This window comes from Anabrus simplex, chromosome 2 (assembly GCF_040414725.1).
Source record: "Anabrus simplex isolate iqAnaSimp1 chromosome 2, ASM4041472v1, whole genome shotgun sequence".
NCBI classification, from domain to species: Eukaryota; Metazoa; Arthropoda; class Insecta; order Orthoptera; family Tettigoniidae; genus Anabrus; species Anabrus simplex.
Window position 1 is genome coordinate 1,040,888,331 of NC_090266.1, and position 19,074 is coordinate 1,040,907,404.

General features: G+C 38.1%; 1 protein-coding gene across 1 annotated transcript in view; it reads left to right on the forward strand.

The window, feature by feature from the left end:
• LOC136863268 (TRPL translocation defect protein 14) overlaps positions 1–19,074 on the forward strand; it is a 476,558-nt gene that overhangs the window by 397,674 nt on the left and 59,810 nt on the right. Inside the window, exon 10 of the mRNA XM_067139653.2 lies at positions 8,555–8,736. Coding sequence (XP_066995754.1) covers positions 8,555–8,736 — 182 coding nt within the window. The remainder of the gene's footprint in view (positions 1–8,554; positions 8,737–19,074) is intronic.

The window sequence follows — 19,074 nt, forward strand, 5'->3', positions numbered from 1 at the left end:
CCTACATTCTATACCCATCGTTCGTAATTGTTTCCATATTTCTGTCGAGTTCTTGCATTTCGATACTTGACATGTGTTTATATTTACTAATTCTGATTAACTGTTTAACCCTGTTGCGGAGAACGCGGTAATTTTCAAAGTCATTAGCATTACCCGTTCGTTTAAACCTTTCGTACCATGAGTCACGCTTTGCCATTTCTGATTTAATCTCGCTAGTCGTCCACGGAGAAGGTGGTCGAGTTACCCGGATCTCTTTCTTGGGAGCAAATCTGTCATACAGTTTTAACACCAGATCAGATCATTTATTTATTTTTACATCAATATCATCCACGTGTAAAATATCGTTCCGCGGCAGATAATATGCTTCATGTCGTATTCTTTCCTTGTCCAGATTTTTTATATCCCTACGTGTTATATATTTAGGTTCATATTTTGGCATCTTTAATGAATAGCAGACATATATTACATCATGGGTAGAAATACCTGGCACTGCAAGCTGTCCGTGATTTAAAACTTTCTGAGGATTGTTAGTTATGATCAAGTCAATCAAAGTACGAGTCGTCCGGTTTACTGTATGTAGATGATTAGTAGCATTTAGAGGTAGGATGTTTAGGTCTAAGCTAAAGAACATATTTTGTAAATGTAATTAGTCGTTTGTCGCAGTCAGCAGATTTGTATTAAAATCTCCCAGTATAATTATATTTTCGTACAGTGGAATTAACTTGGCTAAGCAAAGTTCAAGGTCCGATATATGTCTTATGTCTGGGGGTTTATAAACTACTCCGATCAGTACTTTTTGATTGTTAGCCGAAACTTCCCCAAACATAAACTCAGGTCGATTGGGAATTGTCTGGTCTGAAGTAGCCACTATTTTACTTTTGAGATCATTATGACAGTAAATAGCACACCCTCCCCCTATACATTTTCTTCGGTCTAGTCGATGAATAGTCATGTTATTTAATTTAGAGTGATTGGATGTAAAGTAAGCACATTTAAGTGATATTCGGAGTTATTTTATGCAAAGTCAAGTGCAATAAATAATAAAAGCAATACATGAAAATGACTTATCATGATCACTGCTCGTATCACTCAAACTTTTAAGATCTTCCAACTTAAATGCTTTGTCCTGAAGTCAGTGGCGTATACTGAGGTCTACCAAGGTTATCAGTGAAGCCCAAACCTCAATTGAGAATGATAGAAGTCTAAAGCACATTATAATGTAAGCATCTGACACATTGAAAGCAGTGAGAGAAAAGTTGCACGTATTTCTGAAAGCAAGGCATCGGAGATTGATATTGCAGCCCAGACTCTCGTCCCTCTCCCCTCGACTCAACCTGCGTGGCTTGCTGCTGTATGTAGGATTGGAGCGGAGCCCGGGGGGATAGGTTTGCTAGGTTTCGGTCCGTCAGATCGCCACTGCTGTCAACCATGCGTTACTCAACGTATATACTTCCTCACCTCATACTTCTGGCTTAATTATATAGATAACTAGGGAGCAGATTTTTATGTAATTACATATTTTTTTGCGTAAGTTTTAACGCAAGTTACGAAGTTCATTATTCCTATTGTGCATCCCCAAGTGTAAAAACTGAATCTTATTTCACATAAAAACACATATTTTCACATTTTTTAAATGTAAATACATATTTTAAGAAAATCTATAATAAGCACATAAATCGGGAATATTTGTTGATCAATAAAATTTTAAATGCTTCTGTATTATGAAACAGTGCTCATATTTTCATTTTACGATTACGGTATTGTTTCTAACAGTGTATTTAACATAATGTATCTGAATGTTTCGGCTATTTATGGACTTCCCTCCATAAATTCTAAAACTTGCTGGTCACTGGCTACGTCGTTACATTTAGACAGCGATTTGATTTGCTGCACAAGATGTTTCCTTGCATGATGTCATTTCAACTCTTTATGAGTCAGCCCTCTCGGGTTTTGTTTATAGAATATCAACGAAAGGCAATCACGGAGAGATAAGGCGACGTAATTCCGTTACGACATGGGAAACTCGGACGAATATTGCCCCACCATTAGGTAGTGGAATTTCATCACTCCTAAGAGTAAGGTTAGCTGTTCGGGTCCATATATCATTCCCGTGGTCGTGTGATTTTGTTTGGATTTATAAGAAATATTTCCTTCAGTGTACGCTGCTATTCTTTTTATTGAAACAGTGATTCACCTTACATGCGTGTGTCGTAACCTGCAAAATAATGCCAAAAGAGAAGTCGAGTACAATGTCGCGTCTTCAACAATATGTAGTGGAATTTAAAAGCATTATTTTGCCAACCGTGTGGTAAAACAGTACGTGCAGATCAACGTTCTCAAGTAATCCAGCATTTGTCTGGAAATAAGCATACTGCGGCTGCTTCGCGTGTGCGTTCGCAACAATTACTAATAGCTGAACCAGCTACTTCAAATGCAGGCCCATCTAAATATTTCCAGTATTATTTAGATGTGTGCAGAGCATTTGTTTGCACCGACATTCCTCTTGGTAAAATAAATAATCCGGGACTGAGAAATTTCCTAACAAAGTACATTAATTTTGAGCCTCCAGACGAATCCACATTAAGGAAAAACTATTTCCCAAAATGTCACGAAGAAACTTCACAGAGAATTCGGGCAGTATGTGATAGCGAAAAACTGTGGGTGAGCATTGACGAAACCACTGATTCATGTGGCAGAAAAGTAGGAAATGTTGTAGTTGGTGTGTTGAAGAATGACAAAACTGCTTGCGAACATTCTTATTTGCTAGCATGTAAAGAAATGCTTGCTGCAAAACATGTCACTGTAGCTAGGTTATTCAATGAAGCCATGCACTTACTTTGGCCAAAAGGTATAAAATACGACCATGTATTGCTTTTCCTTACTGACAGTGCAGCTTACATGAAAAAGGCAGCCGAAGGCCTTTCTGTGAGCTTTCCGAAAATGATACACGTAACTTGCGCTGCTCATGCTCTACACAGGTTATGTGAAACTGTGCGGGCTTAGTATCCTCAAGTGGATAAATTAGTGTCTAATGGCAAAAAAGTTTTCGTAAAAGCACCCTCAAGAATCGATCTCTTTAAAGAGAAAAACCCGGATCTTGCGCTTCCTCCTCTGCCTATTGTTACGCGGTGGGGTACCTGGCTTAGCGCTGTGGTATACTACGCAGACAATTTCGAAAGTTTTGCATCCGTTGTGAACGTGCTAGATAAAAACGATGCGTCGTCAATTGAGATTCTTCAAGAGATACTAAAAGATAGCTCTTTGAAAAAGATTTGGCGTTTATATCTGCCAATCTAAGCTTCTTGTGTAAAACTATAGACATACTTGAAAAATCCACTAACCTGTTGTCCGAAACAGTGAAGGACGTGTGCGCTGTTGAAAATAAATTAGATCCACTCCCGGCTTCGCAGGTACAGGGACTGTTAAAGGTCAAATATCAAAATTTGTTCAGGAAAAACAGAGGATTTCAAACAATGTGCCAAATTTCTAGTGTATTAGAGGGTGCTCATGTTGGCGAAATTGATGGCGTTATTGTTGGTGACATTCCTCTCTTTAACTATGCTCGTCTGACTTCCTGTGATGTGGAGCGATCGTTTTCACAGTACAGTGGAACCTCGATTATCCGTTCCCGGAAAATACGTTTTCCCGGAATATGCGTTCAAATTACGTGGTCCCGCGAGCATCGTAATTAAATCACGTTGTAATAGTCCCGCATTATCCGTTCCCCGAAGAAACGATTTCCCGGATCAACCGTCCAGAAATTCCAGTCCCATCAACGCTAAATCCTCGATCAATCGTTTTTTAATAAACTGTATCTCACAAAAGGACGGCTATGGCATATTTATGGATCTTGGCGTTAACGCCCCGTCACTGCGATAATTAAAGCAAGTACTGTACCGGTACTGGAAAAGCGATCGGCGGTGAACTTGCATAAGGGACCATCTTAGCATCGCATTCGGGTGGTATTGTTTAGAGAATCTCGGAAAATCATAAAGCAGAGAGTGGCGACAACAATTGCAAGGAGACACGGCGCATTTCGACAGCTCTGCTTGAAGACGGAACGAGTTTCGTCAAATGTTCGCACTTATAAAACGTCCATATTACGTCCAGGGTTAGATGTTTATATTTTTACTTTTTTCGATCGTACTGCCGAAGAGGTTTTTGGCACTTTGCTCAGGGCACTGCAGAGTAACTGGGCTTTCAGGCAGGAATCGAAACTGCTTCTTAACACAAATTCAGTATTTTTGACATTATCGTACATGATTATGTTAGCGAGACCAAAACACATGTTGCACCTAAATGTAATTTAAAAAAAAAAGAAAGCCATGGGAGGTCTTGGAATTGCCTATTACTGTTTAGGTCCTAATGTAAGACTGGGAATTTTACGTTTTCGTGTTAAAATACCAAAAACCGCAGTCGTTTTATTTGCGCACGTTACATTTTAAATGGTTGGTATAATTTCAAACTCGCACTGACATGTGCAGCGAGCGCGCTTTCCAGATGACCTCAAGGTCACGAATAACCGTAACTTCTGAAGTTTTTATATTTCTTTTATCTTTCCAATTTGGTTGGATTGTGACGCGCAGAATTGAATATAATGCATTCGAGAACTTTTAAGAATCGATACTTATATTCGAAACCATATTTTCGAGTTCAACATAACCTTTAAAAGTCGACGTAGGCCTAATTTGCGCGGTACGAGATTTTCAGAAACTGACTACGAACAGTATACCGGAGACCAAATTACAATGAAAGATTAAGAAATGAACGGATTTCACATATATTTTGGGTGCTTTCGTATCTAATGTGCTTTATTTTATTAGATGAGAGAATTAAAAACTACTTGTGGTCGATTGTCGTTTGGCTTGGCGTTATTAGAATTTTCGAAGAGTTTGGCTAGCCTAATCAAAGTCGCTGAACTAAAAAGAAGTTTTCACGGGAAACTGACGAAGATTCCCCTGTAAAACTGAATATAAAGTATCGAGATTTTGAACTCGCATACCGGTAATTAATGCGGTTTCGTGGTCTAACATGCCCGCCTCTCATCCAGAGGCCCGGGTTCGATTGCGACCAGGTCAGACAATTTTACCTGGATATAAGTCTGGTTCCAGGTCCACTCAGCCTACGTGATTACCTTTAATTGTGGAGCTATCTAATGGTGAGATGGCGACCCCGATCTACAGAGCCAGGAATACCGGCCGAGAGGATTCGTCGCACTGACCATGCGCACCTCGTAATCTGGAGTCCTTCGGGCTGAGCAGCGGTCGCTTGGCAGGCAAAGTCCCACTGGGGCTGTAGTTTGGTTTGGTTTAGGAGTTTTGTAAGATTATAATTATACATATTTCATTTTTGTGATGTTTAGCCAAATTGTTGATGGTTTTCATTCATTCCCGGATTTCCGTTTTCCCGTATTGTACGTTTTATTTTCATGGTCCCTCGAAAAACGGAGAATCGAGGTTTCACTGTATAAGGCATTCTTTAGAGATAATCGGCATGCATTTGTGATGGACAATTTGGAGATGACCTTTGTTGTTCTCTGCAATTCTGAGACTACTTCTAGCAACTAATATTCCAGCGTGTGATGGGTGAGTACGAATTGGTACTATTTTTTCAAAGATGATAGGTTGCTTTTACCATATTTAAACAAAACATTACCTTTAAAAAAAACACCATTCATGATATCTACTCTGGCATCAAAAATTAATATACCATACAGCACGCTTCCATACACAGACACCATTTTGCCTTAAGGAGCACGTTTGGTAGCACCATATTCTAATACAAAACATTATACTTACTTACTTCTTGAGCGCGAGTAGTTATGTGATATTTAAAGGAAAATAATTTCAATTTTTTATCACATATTTTAAAGTTTTTCAGCACATAAAAAATAAATATTTTTCACATTTTTAGCACATAAAAATCCGCTCCCTATAGATAACATAGTGCTGGTATTTTATTCCCGTTTACTTCTACATCCTTGTAGGAAGACATTGCAGGGCCGCTCTTATAGGAGCAATATAGTTTTCTTTTTATTGGTAGATCTGTTAAAATGAAATGCAATCTTTCAGGTCTAGTGTTCTCTTTTGTTGGGTGGAATCGGACCCGTGATCATGGGTCGGACACCACCACTGATCCCCCGAGGAAGCTAATTAACTAGTGAACGACGGGTACAACCACTGTAATTATTAATATTTATTATATTTATATTGTTTAATAATAATAATATTATTATAATAATACTAATGGTGCATTAGGCTTGGTGGTGACCTAATGTGGATAAAATGAATGGCAAAGACGTCATAAACACCCAGTCCTCAAGCTAGGGGAATTAACAGTATGAGGGGGTTGATTCTGAAAATTGAACCGGGGCCATCGGACCGAAGGCAAGCATTCTATCCATTTAGCCACAAACCCGGACTTTAATTTGCTTAACCTTAGGCTACCATCTCCACCGATCAGGGGTTGAGTATTGGCAGTAGCAGAAACCTGGGTAGTAGCTTGTGAAGCAGCCTTGACAACACAGCAAGCTTCTCGCGAACAGTGACCATCAACATTCTATCCTCCACTGACGAAGGTTGCAGCTGAAAATTTTTGACCCATGTTTTTCTTTTCTTTTATGTGTACCCTGTCCATGCGATCTTACAAGTCTCTGTTTCCTAGATGTATGCACAGGTTGGTCAGATTATTGTCCAATTAAGAGTATTTTGACCTCAAATTTTCTCCAGATGTTAATAATAGTATAAATTTACTACCAGTGTACATTTATGCACAATGATAATCCTAAATATTTTGTAAAAATTTTAAAAACCTTTGTTGGCATGAAAAAATGACATTTTTTAAAAGAAGAAAGAAAAATCTTATCAGAGTTCAACTTCTATGTGAAATATGCCAATGTGTCTGCATTGTATGTCCAACTGAGTAAGCATAGAAGATATTGCACACAAATGTTCAGTAATTAAGTTATTCTGTGTTGGATGTGAACATAACACTAATTAGGATTGTTGCAATCTCTATCAGTCCATATTATGCAATTGCCTAGCTATGTCATTATCACTGTTTTGGACATCATCTTCGATTGGAGGAATAACACCTTCATCTGAGTCAACATGTTCTTCATAGTAACTTATGTAGACCACAAATTTAGCCAAGTCATCATCAACAGAATCACTTCATCTTAGAATACTGCAGGATCATCACCTGGTAGTCCGACTCGTTGGCTGAACGGTCAGCGTACTGGCCTTCGGTTCAGAGGGTCCCGGGTTCGATTCCCGGCTGGGTCGGGGATTTTAACCTTAATTGGTTAATTCCTACGGCACGGGGGCTGGGTGTATGTGTTGTCTTCATCATCATTTCATCCTCATCACGACGCGCAGGTCGCCTACGGGAGTCAATTAGAAAGACCTGCACCTGGCGAGCCGAACCCGTCCTGGGATATCCCGGCACTAAAAGCCATACGACATTTCATCACCTGGTACAAAAGTTTTAAAATTTGTCATTTGGAAACAAGTGAATGTATATATTGCCTGGTAACATTATTAGGAACTAATTCTTCCCTCTGTGAAAAGGACAAGTAAGTTGCTACTCACCATCAGATATAACCTCACTGAATGCATATAGTAAAGCAAACTGTTCTTGTCCTTGCTGGTGACTTTACGTCGCACCGACACAGATAGGTCTTATGGCTATGGGATAGAAAAGGGCTAGGAGTGGAAGGAAGCGGCAATGGCCTTAATTAAGGTACAGCCGCAGCATTTGCCTGGTGTGAAAATGGGAAACCACGGAAAACCATCTTCAGGGCTGCCGACAGTGGGATTCAAACCCTCTGTCTCCTGGATGCAAGCTCACAGCTACAGGCCCCCAACCGCACGGCCAACTAGCCCGGTGGCAAACTGTTCAAACAATGATATATTGTTATTGGCGCTTGGGACACAAGTATTGAATGATATATCATTATTCAGCACTCTATAGTTTAAACATGTGAATGTTGTCCAACTTGTCATTTCTGTCTCCAGTTTCATTTTATAACTTTATTTCATTTTCTGACTTTAATATTTTGCTTTATGCTGCAATTATTAAGGGATGATTATTTTCTCATAAAATGTGCTGTCTTCTAACTAATTAGTATGTATCTTTTCTATGCTTAAGGACGAAGGATATTAAAACACTGTACTTCATTAAATTTAATGTCCAGTTTCCTTTTTTTTTTAGTATGAATTGGTTTTGTTCACCCAATTCTTACATTTGAAAGGCAAAAGTGCATGTGATGGTTGATGAAACTGAATGGACTGTTCAGTGTATGTCTCCTCTACAAAACTGGACACAACTTAAATGCACATTAGAAATGAAATATTTGAAGGCAGCACTGAAAATAATGGAAACGTATTATTTTTTAAAAAAACCTCCTTAAAGACATTGTGAAGTTCAACATCTAGTCTAGTGAATTTAATTTGTCATTTTGATGGTAATTTAATGCAGATATAATTCTTTGTGACATCTTTTTAAAAAAAAAAAATTTTATTTTTCATCCTACTCTGTATCTTACTTTCTGCAGATGTAAAGGACTCATTCTTCTGGAAACATATACAAGTGCTGAGCAAAACTATCTCCAGAAGAGCTTGCCTCAGTTTTTAACCATTGTCAAAGAAGTTACAGGAGATCCGTCATATTCTATGTTCAACCTTTCACTTCGTGAAGAGTGGACCACTACAAAGAAGTTCTGCCATGCTCTTCGTGGTATGTCTTTACCTGTATGTGCATGCTTATCATTATTTCAAGTTACTTACAAACATTTAGGTGATATATTTTACAGAGAAATATAGTCTAGGGCTGGGGTCGACAGCGTGGTGCTCATGGGTGCCATGGTGCCCTCTTCAGATTTTAGATGCCTACTTTATATTTTAAAATTCAGTACATTTTAAATATTTTTGTTTGATAAATAACAGCATAGTTGTTAGTATTATTTGAAATAGGTCGTCTTTCTTATGTACTGCTCATTAGCTGAGCAATTTGAAACACAATTCATTTGCTTCATTGTTCTGTATACGTTCAGAACACACATGGTAAAAAATAAATTGGCAAAACTGTGTGTGTGTGTTTTTTTCCAGACTATTTTTTTTTTTTCACTAGCACAGACAGGCCATATTGGTGTCAGTGGGATAGGAAAGGGCTAGGACTGGGAAGGAAGTGACTGTGACCTTAATTAAGGTACATCCCAAGTATTTGCCTGGCGTGAAAATGGGAAATGACAGAAAACCATCTTCAGGACTGCCAGCTGTGGGATTCAAACCCATTATCTCCTGAATGCAAGCTGACAGTTGCATGACCCATGCCGCACAGCCAACTTGCTTGGTATTCCTGATTCCGTCTAGTTAGTTGACCTTATGCAGTGCCATGTTTCTCAGTAACGATATTGGTACTTAAATAAAGTTTACAATCTGCAGAGTTTTTATATTTATACTAATTTTAGTTGTTATTAATTGATTCCATTAATATCTTCATAAATCAGTTTTTGGTAATAGGCCCCACTTTGCAACATGCCTTAAAATTTGATACTTGGATACTGAAATCTGTATAATGATGATATTCTAGTTGTATTTTGTTTATTATATTTAAAATATGTTTGTTCTCAACATGACACTAATAAATACACAACTAAAAATATTCAGATATAAAAATAGACACACTCCTTGGTGCGTCCAGAGTATAAAAAGCTTTGGAAAATAGCTCTTCATATTTAAAAGGTTGCCAGCCTCTGGTCTAGCGTTCACAGATAAATAAGTCATTGGCATTGTCATTGAAGGAAATAACTGATGTTGTACGAGGTAACTTCAAAAGATAGGGTAACAAGAGCTCACACGGAGGAGTTCCATTTTCCTGGCCGATATAAGGATACACAGTAGTAGGGCACTGATAACGCATTACTGTTCAACATAGTCACCATTCTGGTCCAAGCGCTTGTTCTGACGGTACACACCAGGGCATCGATACCGGAATGGAAGAAATCTGTGTCCAGTCTCTGAAACCACGTCATGATAGCATGCTGAATGGCCACATCGTCGTGAATCACTTACCACCCAGCTGCTTCTTCAACAGTCCGAAGAGATGGAAAATACCGGGCGAGTTGGCCGGGTGGTTAGGGTCGCGCAGCTGTGAGCTTGCATCTGGGAGATAGTGGGCTCGAACCCCACTATCGGCAGTCCTGAAGATGGTTTTCTGTGGTTTCCCATTTTTACACCAGGCAAATGCTGGGGATGTACCTTAATTAAGGCCATGGCTTCTTCCTTCCCATTCCTAGGCCTTTCCTATCCAGTCATCGCCGTAAGACCTATCTATGTCAGTGTGATGTAAAGCATGTTAAAAAAAATAGAGATGGAAATCAGTGGATGCCAGGTCAGAGCTGTTGGATGGATGGTTCAGTACTTCCCATCAGCAGTGCCATGAAGATGTGGAGATTGTCCTTGCTTTCTTGTGTTTTCTTTCTTTTACACTATTCCCACACAGACTTGTCATAGTGTTTCTCGAGTTATGTGTTCCTTTCATTGTTCCAGTCTTTCTATGACAATAATAGGTCAGTGTAGGAAGAGATGGAAATAGAAAGAAAAATCAAAACGACAAGGACAATCCCCACATCTTTGTACATTGCTGTCTTCAAATAGATTGGCTCTCTCCTTGCCAGTCCCAGTTCTTTTCCATCCATTCTTCTCAGCCTCTGACGCGCTCATTTCTGCTTCGTAGCTTCGTCAGGAGCGAGGGCTTCAACATTTTCAATGTGGCATTAGGTATCAATACGTCTATTTTCCGGGCCAGTGACCTAGATGTTATGCCCCTTTAAACAGCAAGCATCACTTCTACTTTCCATCACGAGGTGATTTCTAAGTAGCAGTCCAGTGATTGGACCATTGGAGTAACTTTTTATTTCCTAAGACTTACTTAACTTAATTCCTCTCGTTCCCACTGGAACATCCGTGAAACATCTCCATTGTGGTCGTTCACTTGCCAGTGCTTTAACCTCCTTCCAAGTCTTCCCTGCTTCGAGGGCTTCCTCCTCTACAGCCCACCTTCAGGTCTTCCTAGGACGACCTCTCTTCCGTGCACCTTGCGGATCCCATCCCAATGCTGTGCGTTGTATAGATCCTGCTGGCTTTCTTAAAGTATGACCTATCCATTTCCATTTCCTCCTCTTGATTTCCACTGCGACTGGAACTTGATTTTGCAACGCCCTCAAACAATACAAGAAAATGACAAGCGTCATTGGGACGTGCGCATACAAGATAAACAGAAAAAAAGGGGGTATGAAGCAAACAGTAAACAACATCATCAAAGGAAAAATGGAAGAGTGCAGGACCTAACCCAAAAGAAATAAGATTAGAGGATGGGATCATTAGGAATTGCGACAGACATCGCCCAAATAACACCAACATAAAATTTTAGATTAAATTTATACTTAAAAGAAAATTCATTTTTACATATTATTTAAAATATAAAAAAATCATTAGACCCCAATTAATATAATGAACTTGAGAAAATAAAAAAAAATTTTTTTGCATCTCTGAAAATAAGTCAGATAACTAATCTAGATATAAATAAAATTAATATTATTTAAAATAAGTTTCTTCTTTTGTGAAATAAAATTCTGGTGCACCAGACAGCAAACTAAATAAATTACTATTAAGTGTTCGTGAACAAACATAAAATTTTAATAAAATTTATAACAAATTATTTAATAGAGGGCTTCCGACACATCCTAGTGGAAGGATCATTCCCCACAAAACTCACATAACGTAAACCAAACAATGCATGAAAATAAAGGGACTTTACACTACAACCGACCAATATGAAAACACATATCGTACAGTAGTTAAAATAAAATCAACACTAATAAATTATAAATAAAATCACTCCACATAGTAGATGTGGTAATTAGTAACAACCCGACCTGAAATGCACAATTTAATGAGGCGGAACCCACATTACAAGATAGAAAAACACGCGATTTTGCCTCAATACCGCAAAACAAAACATCATAATAATTACAGCGGCACACGACAGCGGATGCTAATGCCCACCAGACAATAATGACCAATGACAGTTGCGTAACTGCCACACGCCGATAAGATAAGATAAGCAACAATACAGAGAAGAGTAGATAAGCCCCAAGCAACAACCACTCCATACTAGGGGTGCCCAAAACCCTCAATTAAATCTTCAAACTTTTACATTGTTAATGAATCTCACCGTTGTAATAAATGTAGGTATCCTCATATCATTAGGCAATAATAAAACAAAACCACCCGCAGAAATGCAAGAAATATACAATCCTATTCCCTAGTCATACGTATGAATCAAATGAGAATCTATGAAAAATCCAACTAATAATAATAATAATAATAATAATAATAATAATAATAATGATGACCTTTAAGAGAAATGGAAGGTGTTCAGTGCAGTCGCAGTAGTTAGGTCGTAACACGAGTAACAGGAGGCCGAATCACATGAACCGAATCACAAAACAATAGTATGGGAACAAAATATCAGAGAGAACAGACAATAGTGTACACCACAATAAACACGGCAATATGAAGATGCAATTTATCAAAAGAAACAGCACACGAATCAAATAATTCACGAAAACACACATAGATACACCAGAAACAAGAATTAACAAAGGGAATCACAAAATTTAGAAAAGGTAGGAACGAATTTTGACTGTTACCTAGAGCAAACACTGCACTTCGTCGTTACGCAGCACACACTTCAAATATGAACACCATCACCAAGCCGTAGCTTAACTTCACTTACAATAAATACACTCATAGAATACAGAAATCTACACCAAAAAAGATATATACACAGTAATAAGACCTAAAGGCGAACTTTTGTGGTGATCAGTAATGCCCAGGTAACATCCTCGTGCTATAACCAACTACTACGGCACTTCCCAAATAAGAAATTTAAAGAATGACTTACATACTAAACACAAATATACTTAAATACTGTACAACACAATCTATTCTTCCTCGCTAGGCGAGGTATACTCTCCTTTATCACCCAATTCCCACAGCTTCCATACCGGTAATCATAATTATTTGATTAACAGCGTAGCCGTTAGACATCGCTTAGCTTCCAGTCGCGAGCGCGTCCAACTGCTAAAAAGCGCCTTTCACACATTGTCACTAGGCGCGACACAGTCTCAACCCCGCTACACGCTCTGGCGGAGACCGCCGAACCACCAAGATAAGTTGCTAGCCACTCTCACAGATGGCGTAGGAGTCCCATGTATCGTTCCACTATGTATTAATAGCTCGTAGAAGCATTACCAAGCAATAAACAATGTTCTGAAAAGTCACAATTGCCACGTTTAGACAGAAAATATAACCAATATTCCAACAGTTCATAGCACTCATGCATTAAAATAACCAAGTCTACCAGACTCAAGGTTTTAGTCTTTCCATAGAGTTGAATAACAGTTCCATATGAACGGGAAAATCACGGCTCAGTACAGTACTTAGCCCGTGAACATAATGTCCGTAGAGGAATTAGTTAATTTACCAAAATACCAGTTCCGATGAGAGACACCATCTAAATATATGTCGCGTAGACAGTAGATAGTTCACATATATATATGTATGTATATATATATATATATATATATATATCACAGGTAGCGTATTTTTTAATAACGCTACAATTTGTTGTTCTCCATAGCTCGTCATTGGATATAATTTCAGGCCATCTGATGTTTATGATGTGTTGTAAGCAACGGTTTATAAATGTCTGCAAGAGATTAGTGATAGTTTGTGTAACCTTCCAAGTTTCATAAGCATATAGAAAGACTGATTTAACATTTGTATAGAAAATTTTTATTTTAGTCTTCCGTGAAATGTTCTTATTCTTCCACATTCCTACAGCTTCATAAAGGCTCCATCAGCTTTCCTTATTCTAGCTCTCGCATCTCTTCTCCTGCCACCAGCAATCTTTCATCAATTTTAGCATTTACTCTCATTTCCTTGGTCTTAACAACATTTATATTGGGTCATGCAGCCTCTTCTTCCTTCTGTAATCCTTCTAACTAATTCTTGAAGACAAAAGACAAATATCATCTGCAAATCCTAAATCTTCCAGTTTCCCCCATTTCCCACTGTATTCCTCTATTCCTTCTACTCAACATTTTCCTTATGACATTATCGAGCACCACTAAACGATTGATGGTGAAAGGATGCATCCCTGGCAAACTCCACTTATGACATTCACAAAATCTGTGATATTTCTTAAGAGCTCGTCCTAATATCTTTGTGAAAATTTGGAAATTAGGGTCTGCACTCTTAATGCTACAACCCTGAGTTTACTTTGTTTATATTGTTGAAACTTTATATCTTAGTATTTATTTACAGTAATAACTCTTCATTGTGACTCTGTGGTTTGTTATTTGTCTTAATTTAAGATTTATTGCATTCATATAACAATCCTGATTTTGCAAAATATTTAAGTTCGCTATAAATTTATGTGAGGCTTGTTGCAATTAATTTTAGCAGTTTCGGTATAGTTTGCAGACTGGATGTCAAACTGTACTGTCAGAAGTGTGAAATTAATTCATATCCTGATCGTAGAGACAATGCAATGGTTGTTGTTTTATAATATTTTCAGGTTTTAATTCATGACGGTGATACTAACCACAACAAAAAGAGGATCTCTTATCTGTACTTCCACGAACCTACTACACTGGCGTAGCAGTGGGAGAGGTGATACTCCCACATGGTGCATCCCAGGTGGCGGATAGGTGGGGGGAGGGGAGGGGTCCTCACCGGCTTGCCGATGGACTTGAGCGAAATAAAATAGCTCTCGCGGACCAAACACACATACACCCCCGGTATCCCATAAAACAAAGTGCAGGTAGACAGAATGGAAGGAAGAGAGAAAGTTATCGAAGACAAGTGGGCTAATTTTAAGAGGGAAGGCAATTGAGGACTATGGAGTCTAGTCAGAGCCCTGTTTCTTAAAACATATTTGTTGAACAAATACAAAAACTGAACTAAGTGCCAAAATCTAAATTCTGAAGTAAACAGAAAAAACATTGTCATTTTTACAGGTTTTTATTTTTCTTCCAAAAAAGCACAAAAATGTCAGAAGCACTTACATTATAAACACTCATGAGAGCTTAATGTTACCTAAGGAATATTATTCATGTGATTACCTCTTTTATGTGTACATTTTATTAAATGAGGTATGTGCCAACTCCTGTTTTCCCTTAAAACTGGGCTAATCAATCAATCATTCACTACTGATCTGCATTTGGGGCAGTTGCCCAGGTGGCAGATTCCCTATCTGTTGTTTTCCTAGCCTTTTCTTAAATGATTGCAAAGAAATTGGGAATTTATTGAACATCTCCCTTGATAAGTTATTCCAATCCCTAACTCCCCTGCCTATAAACAAATATTTGCCCCAATTTGTCCTCTTGAATTCCAACTATATCTTCATATTTTGATCTTTCCTCCTTTTAAAGACACCACTCAAACTTATTTGTCTACTGATGTCCTCCCACGCCATCTCTCCACTGACAGCTCAGAACATACCACTTACAGCAATTATAAAAAGAAGTATTTCTTATCCACCTATTCAATACAAATCACCTTTATTGTTTACATTTTTATACAATTAATTCTTCTAGGAGACATGTTTCGCTCTTATAAAGAGCATCTTCAGCCACTAATTTTAATCTTAAAATGATGTTTGTGAACAGTTGTAAACATATTAAAAAAGACAATAGTCAAAATTAAAATTACAGTAGTCTAAAAATCTAATTACATCACATCTAAAAAACAACTTTAAAACACTTCCAAAACGTGATAATATGAACATTTAAAATTATCACAATGTCCCTTCAAAACCTTGTGTCTGAAACTATTATTGAATCTTCATCTTAAAAACAGTAGTATATGTTTTCCTATAAAAACAGCGCCAAGGTGAACATCATTCTTATGGAAAAACGAAAATTAAAATGCAACTTATGTGACGTAATATTTCCAGAATGTAAGTTAAAATAGTGTGTCCACAAGCTAAACTGTGAAAATACAATGATCCATATTGCTTTAAACATAACAGGCAGGACATAGTACGAATGCAGGAGTCAAATGTAGGCTCTAGTTGAAAATAATGTTTAACTTGTTTACAAATGTAGGTTGTAAGCATGCATCATGTTATGCAAATTTGCGAGGTATAGAACGTCGTACTTGACCTCCAACCAATTTTGTACAGATAGTGGAATCTGTAAAGAAGAAAGGGGGAAAATTGAATATTATGAGTGTGTGTGACTTTCCTAACTGATCACATTTAAATGGGAACTTATTGTTATTATTGAGATGATAGGTATGTCCTGCTGATTTGGAGTTGCTAACTTGTCTGTCAGTTCAGCTCCTACTATTGTATTTGTGTGATAGAGGTGGTGGAGAACCTAGAGTGGGAGAGGAAGGTCTTAAAAGTAGGACTGTTAGGCAGTACCATATGGCTGATAAAGCAGGTATGAGGCAGTTTCTAAAAAGTAACTATGATCGGTGGAAAACGGTAAATAAAAATGTAAACAGACTCTGGGATGGGTTTAAAGAAATTGTTGAGGAATGCGAAAACAGGTTTGTACCTTTAAGGGTGGTAAGGAATGGTAAAGACCCACCTTATTATAATAGAGAAATAAAGAGACTAAGAAGGAGGTGCAGACTGGAAAGAAATAGAGTTAGAAATGGCTGTGGAAGTAAGGAGAAATTGAAGGAACTTACTAGAAAATTGAATCTAGCAAAGAAGGCAGCTAAGGATAACATGATGGCAAGCATAATTGGCAGTCATACAAATTTTAGTGAAAAATGGAAGGGTATGCATAGGTATTTTAAGGCAGAAACAGGTTCCAAGAAGGACATTCCAGGAATAATTAATGAACAAGGGGAGTGTGTATGTGAGGATCTTCAAAAGGCAGAAGTATTCAGTCAGCAGTATGTAAAGATTGTTGGTTACAAGGATAATGTCGAGATAGAGGAAGAGACTAAGGCCAAAGAAGTAATAAAATTTACATATGATAACAATGACATTTACAATAAGATACAAAAGTTTAAAACTAGAAAAGCGGCTGGAATTGATCAGATTTCTGGGGATATACTAAAGACAATGGGTTGGAATGTAGTACCATATCTGAAGTACTTATTTGATTATTGTTTGGTCGAAGGAGCTACACCAGATGAATGGAGAGTTGCTATAGTAGCCCCTGTGTATAAAGGAAAGGGTGATAGACATAAAGCTGAAAATTACAGGCCAGTAAGTTTGACATGCATTGTATGTAAGCTTTGGGAAGGCATTCTTTCTGATTATATTAGACATGTTTGTGAAATTAATAACTGGTTCGATAGAAGGCAATTCGGTTTTAGGAAAGGTTATTCCACTGAAGCTCAACTTGTAGGATTCCAGCAAGATATAGCAGATATCCTGGATTCAGGAGGTCAAATGGACTGTATCGCGATTGACATGTCTAAAGCATTTGATAGGGTGGATCATGGGAGACTACTGGCAAAAATGAGTGCAGTTGGACTAGACAAAAGAGTGACTGAATGGGTTGCTATATTTCTAGAAAATAGATCTCAGAGAGTTAGAGTAGGTGAAGCTTTGTCTGACCCTGTAATAGTTGAGAGGGGAGTTCCTCAGGGCAGTGTTATCGGACCTTTATGTTTTCTTTTATATATAAATGATATGAGTAAAGGAGTGGAATCGGAGGTAAGGCTTTTTGCGGATGATGTTATTCTCTATAGAGTGATAAATAAGTTACAAGATTGTGAGCAACTGCAACGTGACCTAGAAAATGTTGTGAGATGGACAGCAGGCAATGGTATGTTGATAAACGGGGCTAAAAGTCAGGTTGTGAGTTTCACAAATAGGAAAAGTCCTCTCAGTTTTAATTACTGCGTTGATGGGGTGAAAGTTCCATTTGGGGATCATTGTAAGTATCTAGGTGTTAATATAAGGAAAGATCTTCACTGGGGTAAGCACATAAATGGGATTGTAAATAAAGGGTACCGATCTCTACACATGGTTATGAGGGTGTTTAGGGGTTGTAGTAAGGATGTAAAGGAGAGTGCCTATAAGTCTCTGGTAAGACCCCAACTAGAGTATGGTTCCAGTGTATGGGACCCTCACCAGGATTACCTGATTCAAGAACTGGAAAAAATCCAAAGAAAAGCAGCTCGATTTGTTCTGGGTGATTTCCGACAAAAGAGTAGCGTTACAAAAATGTTGCAATGTTTGGGTTGGGAAGAATTGAGAGAAAGAAGAAGAGCTGCTCGACTAAGTGGTATGTTCTGAGCTCTCAGCGGGGAGATGGCGTGGAATGACATTAGTAGACGAATAGGTTTGAATGGCGTTTATAAAAGTAGGAAAGATCACGATATGAAGATAAAGTTGGAATTCAAGAGGACAAACTGGGGCAAATATTCATTTATAGGAAGGGGAGTTAGGGATTGGAATAACTTACCAAGGGAGATGTTCAATAAATTTCCAATTTCTTTGAAATCATTTCGGAAAAGGCTAGGAAAGCAACAGATAGGGAATCTGCCACCTGGGCGACTGCCCTAAATGCAGATCAGTATTAATTAATTGTGATTGTGAGGGGATGGGTGGATCTTTCTGCGTCATTGCCGGTATAGGAGGGGCTCTTTTACGAATGACGGAAGCTTGTTTAACGTTTGGAGAGGGGATAAAAGGTAATGGTGAATCTGGCAAGGGAGAGGAGATAGGCGGACCCTTATACGTCATTGGTGGTATAGGCGGGGCATTCTTGCGAGTGACAGGAACGTGCTTAACGTTTTGGGGGAGGGGTATAAGCCTTTGTATTTAACAACTTAAACATCTGTTAGATTCCTTTCTGATCTGATTTAACAGTGTTGAGTAACTTGGGTGTTAATTCATGTAAGGAACTTTTGACTTCTATAATATCATTGAGATTTTTATCCTTATTATAATTCTGATCCAAAAATATATAAAGGCTTTCCAGTTCGTTCAATAGCTTACCTTTTTCCATACTCCTAATTATCGTCAAATCTT